Below are 11,785 nucleotides of genomic sequence, written 5' to 3' on the forward strand. Positions count from 1 at the left end.
CTAGAATAGTATAAATTGCGCTACAGGGAATTTCTGCTGCCCTTAACCCATTGGCTTTAGAATATCTCTGGTCTGGAGATGAAGTACAAAAGAGCTTTGGAAAAATGAAGAATTGATACTGTGTGACTTATTGGAAGTAAACAGTTAAAAATATTTCTTCTATATCTAGAGAGGAAGAGGCTAGCACAGCTGTCATTATTGCAACACTGCAAACACAAAAGATGATGGCGAGGAGGTCTCGGCATAACAAAACTGGAAGTGTCATTAGCCCCAGTTCTAAGGATAGTTCTAGGTGATTTCCTGTAAATCCTGCCACTTCACTTGACCTGAATGATGAATGATATATTTCACCTCTTTACTATCTTCTCTCTAGTTATGAACTTGCAGTAAGCTAAAAAATTACTATGATGCCTGAGTCTTCTATTTGATACTCAAAATCTTTTGCCTTTTTGGTTTCTATGCAAATGTTATATCTTCATTTTCCTCTTCCTTGTTCCCATCTTTTTAAGGTGTCCTTGTGAATATTATTTTAAATAGTATTAAACAAGCTGCCAATTCTTCAAAACAAAGAAAAATGGAGGTCTACTCTGCAGTGAGTATTTTCATCTTTCATAAATCTTTCTACGATTTTACCAGTAAAAGATCCTGAAAGAGAATAATCAGAGTTTCCCTGTAAGTTAGATGAAAGAATAATAGTGTTCAATTCAGCTAACAAGCTGAACACCAGTCTGTACAAAAACACAGCAGGAGCATGGATCTCACCTCAGTTCCAGTCAAACTGTACTTGGTAAAGAATACTATGTATTTTGTCATCCATTTTTTCTGCAACTTAACGGTGCAGTTTCTATAAGTTGCATCTTGCCTTAAGTGCTCCCAACCCAGAGATGCTCATACATAGCAGAACTTCAGCTGCACCTCCAAACCCTTCCTCTCCTTAGAAAGGGGTGACACAGATGTGGATTCTTTTTTTCATATATATTTTATTTTAGAGGATGAAGAGGGCCATTTGGGTCAGGCCAAGATCCACTTAGCTCATTCATTATCCTGCTTCTAACAATGGCCAACAACAGGGAAGAATGTGAGAATAATGCCAGCACAGAGCGATGTTTCCCCTGATACAACCTTCCAGCAATCTGTGGCTTAGGGACTTCCTGAGATAGAATCTGTGTCTGTGTGTTTAACAGCTCTTGACAGACTTTCTTCCATCAATTTATCTAATCAATTTTTTAATGCATTCATACTTTTGGCCTCTGCAACATCCTGTGGCAATGATTTGTGTGTTAAAATAAAAAAAAAAGTACTTCCTTATTTTTTAAAAAACTTAATAAGTGATTTAACCCCTTCCTAGCATTTCTATTGTGAGAAATAGGGAATAGTCATTCTTTATTCACTTTTCCTGCGTCACTCATGGATTTACTATTTTCTGTCACATCTCTTTTATCTTTCCTTTTCTAAGACAGAGTCCTACCCTTTTTAATCTTTCCTCATATAGCAACCGCTCAATACATTAAATCTTTCTTGCTGCCTTTTCTATGTGTTTTCTAGCCCTACTGTATTCTTTTTGAAAAGGAAGAAGTGCATCCAGCATTTTCACTGCTGCTTTAATGCCTTGAGGCCAAGTATAATCTTATTTTTGAAAGTCATCAGTCTAAAAAGTTCCAGATCCTGAATAGTAATTAAAGCATAGCTGTTAGACTACAATACAAAAAAGCCTAGCAAATATTTATATAAGGATGCTTCCACAAATTGGGCATCAAGATGTCTGGACTTTCTTCCTTCAGCTCTTCCTCCTGCGATATCCTACAAGAAGAGGGATAATGGGGAGAGGAAGGGACTGCAGGTGGATGGGTAACCAAGTCCATCAAAATAGAAGCCAAACTGGTATTTTACTGTCTAAGTCCAAACAGAAGGACCAGCAATTAAAAAAGTTCTGGAGTGCGTGTAGAGGCGATGAGAAAAGTCTTTGTATGCCACTATTTGTCTGGTATACTATCTAAAAAAAGTACTTGTATCTCAAAATGCCATAGGATATATTACCTTATACTGCTTCAATCTGACTTTGGAACTGAAAACACTCCTGAAGGAAGGAGTAGCAAAATGCACTGAAAAACTAGATTTATTTCTCAGACCACCTCTTGATTTCCCCCAATATCTCTGTCTCCAAAACACTGCCACATGGTGTAGGACACATACTGCAGTAGCTCTTTGGAAGTGCCCCCTGCTGTCTGTAGTAATCTGTCAACATGTTTTCCCCAGTAGTTAGTATGCTGAATATATTTTTATGGTCAAATTTACACAGGTTTTGTTTATCATGATTTCCACTTCCTCTCTACTCGTCTCATTACTCTGGATAAATGGTAGTTGACTTAACTGACTTTCAAAGATGGATTTTTCTTTTTCCTAATAGCATGACACCACAGTTGGGGCCCTTCAGATTGCTCTCAATATTTTCAATGGAAAACTGCCACCATATGCTGCTTGCCAGTTTTTTGAACTCTACCAAGAAAGCAGTGGGCAAGTATCCTCTTAGCTATACAAGAAAGCAGTGGGCAAGTATCTTATCTATACAAGAACAAGGAGTGTTTGGAACTTGGTTACCTCTTCCCCAAAATCATTTTCCTCTCAAATATTGTGAGGAGATACAAATTTATTTAAAACTGATACTTCACTGAGCAGTCCACAGGCACAAAGTTATATTAAGACTAGGAAAAATTACATTTGCTGGATGTGCATGTATCTGTGTGCCTTGAAAGATGGGAAGAGGAGGAAAACAGGCCTTACCCACTGGAAGTAAATGGTAAAATAAATTTTCCTGCTTCTTCAAATGATAGCAACAACATTTCCAAGACATCTCATAAATCCCAAGGTAAACCAGTTGGCTTAGAAGAGCCTGGTGCTGTTGCCATTCAAGGAGCCTTCAGAAGGACCTTTTGAGCTGACTGGTGATCTGTGCAGTAATGTAACCAGGTTTGGCAAAGTGGGCTTTGCAGATGTCTTTCACAAAGCCTCCATTCTTGAAGAATGGGTTCTAGAATAGGATGGTAGAGCCTATTACAAACATTCTGTCTCTAAATAGGAAACCTTGTGTTTAAAAACCTTTTTTAAAAAAATCTTTTCAATGTTATTAATTAGGCGATATAGCATTGAAATGCATTATCGGAACGATTCTTCAAAGGATCCTTACCTACTCACTCTGCCAGGATGCAACTCTTCTTGTCCACTTGAGAAGTTTGCTGAACTAGTTTCTCCTGTGATTGCAGAAAACTGGTCAAAAGAATGTGGGAAGAAAGACAAAATGAAAGGTAATGTAACAGCTCTGTGTTTTCTATATAAGACATCAAAGCAGAAACTGTATCCATGGCTCCAAACTTTGTACCTTTCACACAATAGGTAGATATCCCTTTAGTAAGTGTGGACCAGCTTTACTATGGACAGGGAAAGCCACCAGAAATTAAATTTCTCTGAAAATGTGAAGAGTAGACTCGCCCACCAGTGTGAAGGCAGTACTGTTATTAGCATGCTCACATAGGGACCTACCTAAAGGCCATGGCCAAAACTAGGGCTCTGCTTGCTGAAAAAGTCCAACAGAAATATGGGTGTGGGTGCTACACAAGGAGTCCTGTGTATGTTGGATGCATCAGTCCTTCTATAGACGCAAAGCGAAAATGGCTTGCACATGCACAGTAAGACTGATGCGCCTGTATTTCTGGCATGTGTACTATGTATTGAGCATACCTTAACCTCCACTGTATACACAGAGTGCAGCTGATCCACTCAGATACAGCAGCTGTTTGCCTCGGACTACCAACAGCCGAGAGCTGATAACCTCTTCCTGCCTGAATATTATTTCCAGGAGGAAAGTGAAGGGCAAGGCAACCCATGCTACTTTCCAACAGTCCTGGTATTTCCCCCTTCCTGCATATGTTCAGTGTTTTGCTGATCCTTGATGAAACTCCTAGTTTGCCTTAACTTCACACAGTACCTGTTGCCCTGTGAAAACCTAGGAATAAGACTTACCCATGCACAGGAAGCTATCTGTACATTTCCAGGATCAAAGTACATTTTTTTATACTTACTTGCATATGTCAGCAAATGCAGGCCATGTGATCTTGCCAGAAATATGAACAAAATGTAACTATATTTCCATTGTACATATTTGTAATTAGACTGTATCTCTGTATCCAAAATTATATACCTGTATGTCTTTCATTAACTCCCTTTTCGTTTATTGGGTTTTTTTCACAGATATTTTTATCGGATTTGATGTTGCTGTTGGCTTGTTGTTCATTTTTGACCTTGTACTGCTCTACCTCCTTTATCATTATGGACGCTGCAGGCGCAGAAACAATTACCAAGACATTTAAAAGGGAGGTAAAGAAATGAAAGAGAGAGCAGCTAGACATCAAGCAATTCTTGAAGTTGCTTATATCCATCAGTGTGCTCTGGCCAAATTAATCTGCAAAGCATATTCAATAAACTTGAAGGGCTGAGGTATCTGAGGCCTAGCTCCTAAAATACTAAACATCTGCAGTGAGAAATACTGTAGAAATACGTTACCGTTAAGAATTTACTTTTGTACAAAGATGGAATTACTTCAATATCTTTCTTTAGGTTTTCCACTACTATTACTCTCTCTTAAGTCAACCAGTGGGGTGAAGGGATGCTATTGCCTATAGTTTTTTTTCTATTGCCTATTACCATTTAGCCCTCTACTTCTCTCTTACCTGCTCAATGACTCTTTCTTTCAAATCACAGTCTATAATATTTTCCTTACTTCTTATAAATGGCTATTTTGTTGATGCACAGAAAAATGTTTTCAGTGAGCAGGAGCTGCAATTACTGTGTGAAAACGATTCATACCAGCACTTGGGCACACTGTTTCTGCATTTATTCTTGCAAATCTATGCATGAGTTTTGACCTTGGCCTTCAGCTAATAAAAGTCTGCAGCCTGCTTTTCAAAGGAGTTACACTACTATAGCTGTCACTTAAATTAGTAGAAACTGGAGGGAGCTCTGTCGCATATCCAGGCATAAGCAAGAAGCTTAGTGCAACAGGATCTTGGTCAGTGTCCACAACTTCAGTCATGTGGATAAATAAATACATTAAACTCTATCTTCTGTTGCTACACTGCTTTCCTATTTTTCTGAGCTCCCAGTCATGAATGATCCTTTGCCCTGCATCTTTTCTATGATGCAACTGTTCTCTGCCCTGCTTCAGGTCCCTTCTATAATCTTAGTTCTTTGAGCCATTCTTAATTCCTCAAGCTATGACTGTGTTCATCGCCTTTCATTTTAATTTACAATAACTCCTTTAACTCCTTGCTCTGTTCAAAACCCCTTATGTTAACAAGACATGCACTGAAAGTAAGAAAACAATGATTCTGCTTTTTTTTATGTTGATCTCTTCTGTGCAATATGTTTTGTTTAGATTATAAGTTCCTAAAATCAGGGAATGCCTTTTCATAATTGCTCTCTAGTATCATAAACTAGTATCATAAGCACTAATATTGTTGTATAAAATACTGCTTATCGTCATATGTTTCAAGGGCTGAATCAAGATTTTTTTTATCCTGTAGTCCTGCAGAGGATACTGTGAATTACATTATCATGGAGAAGCCTTTTTAAAAATCAAGACAACTATACATACAGGTCCCAACAGCAGGTTCAGCCCAACAGATATAATAAGCAATTATGTGCTCAAGCTAATGAGTCCTGTTGAGGTGCAAAAGTCTAGAGAAAGCCAAGAGATGAAGCTGCTTAGCTCAGGCATAGCTTCAAATCAGTGTGAATACACTGCTTCTGGACTGACTTTGACTCACATCTGTGGGTTGCAACCTGGAGCCCAGAAGCTTGGGTCAGCTGCCACAGATCTGGAGATCAGCCCTCAGTATTACAGCTATGGACACATTTAAAATGTGATGTAGTTAGATGTATGGATATTAAATAGCATAAATCAAACAGAATAGCAAAGGCTTGTGGGAATATAGCACTTTCCAAACATCGCTGCATTTTCATGCAGTAACTTCAGCTCCTGAGGTGTCAACCTTTTGAAGCAGTATTTCCCACTCAGTAAAAAGCTTTTAGTAGTATCCCTGACATTTCCATTTTATCTATTTTAGGAAATACCATAATCAAGTAATGGATTTGATTCTTTCATGGTGAGGATGTTTTATTCTATAACAATTTGGGACAAAGCTGTCAAAAAGATGAAAGGCTATACTTAAATCAGACATTTTAGACATACAGGCTTCAGATTATAGCTAGCAGTTCTGCTGCTTGTGCAAAAACATAAAGCAATGTCTATATTGCAGCCAAAAGTGTTACAGCAGCTCTAGGAAACAAGTCTGAGCTGGCTTGGTTACTATTAGTGTACTCACAGTGGGGAAAAGCTCAGGACAAACTGCAAAACCGATCCTGGCTCCTGAATATATACATATATACACACTCAGCAATTACCTGATGCTGAACTCTGTATTACCATGGCCACAGTGCTGCTGGTACTCACTTAAGATTGAGTATGTCTTTTATTAGAGGCAGTCAGATGCTTGACAAGTGAAGATGTATCATTGAATGATAATGTGCAGTAAGAACTGTTTTTGAGATATTAGAAAGTCAGTTGGCTGCACTCCACAAGAAGTGGAACGAAGCATGTTTTTTCCAAGATTGCTTCTTAGTAAAAGAAGTACATCCAGACAGAAAATAAAATGTGAAGTGTCTGAGACATCTTTTGTGGTTTATGCTACTGCAGCCTAAGCTGTTACGGAGAACTTCAGGAGATGAGGCAATTCTAGCTGCGGCAGGAGCTGTCATGAAGTTATTTTATTGTAGGGACACCTTTTTGTTAACAGATAGTCATACTTGAAAATGTTCATGCACTTTTAGAAAGGATCTAGTGAACACAAGTTACACAGAATGTAATGGATAGATTCAGATGATGTAACTTCAGAATTAATGAAGGTACAAAAAAGATGTAATACATTAGTAATGTAGGCCCTGAATCTCACTTATAGTAAAGATGCTTTGTCTTGCTGTGATTAAATCAAGTTTCATTTCTCCAGTGGAGTAAAAGGTTGTAAGTGTCAGAGAAGCTTGTGGCTTTTTAAAATTTTCAGCCATATTTACAATTTGCTTAACATAATCTGCAGACTGTTTGTGATCAGAAAATATCTTGTCTCCAAGCAACTTGTAGCACTGAAATAAAGTACATTAAAGAATTCAATGTTTGCAGTTGTATTTGAGTGAAAAATAATGGAGCTTTCAGTGTGCCTACTGTTTCCAAACAAAAGCTAATGTCCAGGTTTGCTCCTTCTGTAAGAACAGATTTTTAGAGCACTGATGCTTTGACATGAATAATGCTATTATTGATGACATCAAGCTCTTCCATTTGCCCTCTGGCAATGACATCATCTGCCTCTGCAGCAGGGTTTTCTGGTGCATATGGTAGACAGCAGTGCATACACAGCACTTTCCAGCTCAGTCAGCAACAACCTCCTCTTAGTGAATTGATTTCATTCTGGAACTTGTTTATTCACAGTCCTGAATACTGCACACACTGGGTCAGCACAGCATAGCTATCTGACTTCCAGGGCAACATCGGCTCAGTCTGGAGCACTCATGTTCATTTGTTCCTGTGATATAAGGACATTTGATCCAAATTATATTATTTCTTCTCACTTAAATACATTTTCTTAGGTGTGGCAGGGTACAGAAAAGAGAATAACAAATACACTATAGTAAAAAAAAGGAAAAAATCTGTTCAGTCCAAAAAATCTTGAGTTTGCATTAAACCCAACAAAAGACAAAGGTTATGTTTCTAATTTTTTCTCCACAAACAAAAATGCAAAAAATTCTACTGTAAAAAGAAGAATAAAGATTTTCAGGGATGGAATTTGAGAGTGATGATGAGGGTAGAGGCTGGCTTATTCTTAGGCATATAACCTTGGCCTTTAAGAATCCATGTTGAGGTGATGTCAACAATATTGCATAGGATTGTATTCTTGGCATCAAATAGCTGAAACTACTGGACTCCTTAAAGCATTTCTTATAAAGAATGATGGATATGAAAGGTGGACATTTACCTATAAAGGGCTAGCTTTATTGATTTAGCCAGTAATGCTTCTTCATCAGAAGTTGCCAAGTATTAACACTCAAAAAGATAAACATGAGCCGCTACTGAAATAATAGCAAACCACTTGAACATTACGTGGTCTCTTCTATGACTAGGCAACTTCACTTCTAAAGGGATTTTATCACTGGTAAGGCCTTCAAGACCACATCTAGGAGATCAGGTACAGTTGGAAAGACAGTTAAAAATACATGTCCAAAGTCCAATTGTGCTAATTGTTCTAATTTCTCTTGAAGTAGAATAATGACACCACTTCCTCTCCTGAGACTGATAGTACATTGTCATATCTATCCATCCTGCAGACTGAGGTTCCAGTGATCTTTTAAAAAATTTGCAGGGAGAAGAAAGATACCATTTATCAATTCAAAATAGATAGTGGCAAAAGAAAATTGTTCTGGCTCCATCTCCCTTTCTCTTTATTTAGCTGCAGACATATCCGTGTCAAAAAAAGGTAATTTCTCTGTGCTCTGGTTATGGCAGCTAAAGATCGTGCCCTCTGCCTATAGCGAGCCCTTGACTTCAAAGGAAATAGCAATTCTGCTAGCTCATCTACCCTATAAACTGTGGAAAGAAAGGTAGTAAGATGCAGGATGATCACAAAGCCTTTTCTTTAGGAAGATAAGAATTAAATTTGGGTCTTCAACTTCAGGCCCAAATAGGTAAGCACATGTCCTCCATTCTCTAACATACTAGTCTTGACAGCATTCAGATCAAGAACTACAGGAAGACTAGCAAAATTCTGTAATACCCACAACTATTGAGCTGACTGAGGACATTTCCAGTACTTCTTGGAAGCAGAGCTCCTCCATTCTTTCCATTCTAAGGCATTTTCAGAGCTTCTTCTGGCTACTCTTCAGGAAGCAGCACGAGCTGAAGCAGATCTGAAGCCTACTCTTGTTCAGAAGTTTTGAACCACATGCACTTAAGATTAAAATGGATATGATTAGTAAATTACTGTTTGTTGTATGAAGGTTTCTTCACTTGTGAAATTAATACAGAAGTACTTTTACAGCACAGGCCACCTCCCCCAGGGCAGAAGAGTTAAATGAACAGTTCAAACATAGCATGTTACACTTGTAAAAAGATGAGAGCATTTGCTACTGATATAAATAGCCCTTCATAAGAATCGTGTGTATCTGTAATATCCTGCTGGAAAAGCACTTTATCAATCTATTTGTGCACAAGAAACAAAGACTCCTCTTTTCTTGGTAAAGGAAAATGTGGATCAAAAAACACCTTAAGTGTTAAGTGTAAATTAAGACCCTTCAAATAAGCACATGAAAATCTTCTGACAAATGAAGGCTGAATTTTTACTTCCCTTCACTCTTTGAAAAGATGGTGTTGGCAAAGACAGGATATATTAAGCCACACTATGTCGTGGCTAGCCTATCTCTAGCACAGTTATTGAATTGTCTTCTCTTATATGGCTATTTGCTCTCACCTCTGAACTATTGGTAGTATGGAGGTAAAGGACAACAAATATATTAAACTGCAGTGAGCAATACAAGCTGCTGTTGCTTACTCTTACATGTTCTAACCACCAAAACTATTTGGTCATAGATGTGAATCAAATGGGTCCTTAATCCCCTAAACTCTTCATTCTAACTACCACACTCAACCTTAGTCTATGTACCAAAGCATAGTCTCTCTTGATCTAGATCTCTCACTTTCTGACCACAAATTCAGTAATATCAATATTGTAAAAAAGCCATTAGCTGAGTTGCAGCTGTCTTTGCTGGTCTCACTGTCTCGTTGATGTTTCACTATGATTTGAACACCAATTCTCTGTAAAGAAGACCATTCTCCACAATGAAGTGCTGATATCATTAATGACTGTCTCACTTGAGCCTTAAGAATAATCCTATTTTCTGCAGATAACTATCTCTGAACAAAAAGCAAGGAGATTTTCATAACTATACTTTGCATTATCAAAAGCAGACTAAGCACTGTATACAAACTTTGTTCTTTATTTCAGTGAAGTTACTGCCACTTTGGAGAGTAAAAAATGCACTCTGACTGTTCTTGAGTGTGTAATTTTATAATGACGTACCTCTCTGTTTTAGGACGTAGTTTTAGAATGTAGTCCTAAGCATGTTTGTTATCAGAGAAAACACAAAGGCTTATATGAGGCTCTTGGTAATGACAGATCTTGACTGTTCAAGAAGGAGACCAAATATCCTGAAATAACAATGATAAACTTTAAAAGAACTGCATTGCTGAGACAGAAAGATGTTACAGAGAAAAAAAATCTGTTCAAAGCAAATCCTAAGACAACTGGAAATACTATAGGAATGGTCATAGAATAGTATGATTTTGGGAGGTTTCTAATAATAAAATTATTTGAAAATTAGGTCTTCCGTTAGAAAATTATTGGGATGGTTCTGAAGCTATTCTTTCTGTTATTCTCAGATATGTTTTTGTTTTCCACCATGTGCTTGCATGTGCATTGAGCCCTAGTAAATGTTACTGTGGCAGGACCGCTCAAGATTTCGCCTAAGTCTGAATAAGTGCGTGTGAGGGAGGAAGGAGGGGAACTGTGCACAGATGGACATTTGATTCTCAAATCAATCTTTCATTTATATGGTAAGCAAATGATGCAAAACTGATAGCAAACTAACACTGCAAACATAAAGGAACTTAGACAATCTATATGTCTCATGATGTATAATTTGTAAAGTTATTCCATCATGTTTTAAGGAAGATACAAGCAGTAGAAAGCATCTTGAAGACTAATGGCATAATCTTGGTCTAACCAAAGCAGGCAGTAAAAATGTTAAATAGCCTGAGAAGGAAACCAAAAAGAAAACAACTAAGTTTCTGCATACCCATGTGATGTCCCAGTAACCATTAACAAAGCCTAAGGATCAGTCTGAGAAACCAGCTTGAATACAGAGGCAGCTGAGGAGGTATAATTTTAAAAATAGTTTAATCTGAATAAAATTTTTCTGAATAATAATTTCCATAATGTTTTGTTGTTTTTTAGTTTTATAATGCTTTTCCCATTACAGAAAAACTATGTTTATCAATTCTTTTGCTTTTAAATCTTGTCTGGTGACAAAACTAATTCTAGATAATCTGGTGAATGCTAAGCATATCATTCCATAAATCAGATCCAATCTTTTTGCTTAGTGAATGGGCAGCTCCCCAAAGTGTTTACCAACCATTGGGCTGTGTAGTTTTCAGCAGTCTTTGGGTAGTTCCCTACTTTGATACAACAGTCTAGTCCTAGGTGGGTAATGAAACATCTCAGTATGTACCAGATAGAGCCTTTGGCTGTTAGCAAAATAATGGTATGAAAAACAAATGTGATGGGAGAGACAGTTTGTGGAAGCACCAAAAGATGGAACATATGAGATAAAAGCTAATGAACAAGATATTTCCCTAAGTGCATTAAGTATTAGCAGCAGGGCATTGTAGAAACCCCTCAAGGTAAATTTAAGCTTGGAAAAAATCTGCTAAATAGAGAAAAGGAGATTTGTTCCAGGTTAGCATCATTTAAGGAAGGGCAAGCATGAAAAAAAGCTTTGTCAAAGGACTGGATCCCAGCTTTTTTGGTACTGTTCAGAAGCTACTTTAATGGGATGGTCTGCTGTTTGGAGAATACTTTAGACACAGCATTTATGTCACATGTATGTACAGAGCAATGGACGCTTCAGTTTA

At 37.6% G+C, this 11,785-nt stretch overlaps 1 protein-coding gene across 1 annotated transcript in view; it reads left to right on the forward strand.

The window, feature by feature from the left end:
• The window catches only part of LOC104295236 (prostatic acid phosphatase-like), a 19,188-nt gene extending 14,824 nt beyond the window's left edge, over positions 1-4,364 (forward strand). The window contains exons 8-11 of the mRNA XM_009894959.1: positions 510-592; positions 2,408-2,514; positions 3,133-3,302; positions 4,246-4,364. Of these exons, the coding sequence (XP_009893261.1) occupies positions 510-592; positions 2,408-2,514; positions 3,133-3,302; positions 4,246-4,364 (479 nt within the window). The remainder of the gene's footprint in view (positions 1-509; positions 593-2,407; positions 2,515-3,132; positions 3,303-4,245) is intronic.
• Positions 4,365-11,785: the final 7,421 nt, after the last annotated feature.

This window comes from Charadrius vociferus, unplaced genomic scaffold, assembly GCF_000708025.1.
Source record: "Charadrius vociferus isolate BGI_N301 unplaced genomic scaffold, ASM70802v2 scaffold51, whole genome shotgun sequence".
Lineage (NCBI taxonomy): Eukaryota > Metazoa > Chordata > Aves > Charadriiformes > Charadriidae > Charadrius > Charadrius vociferus.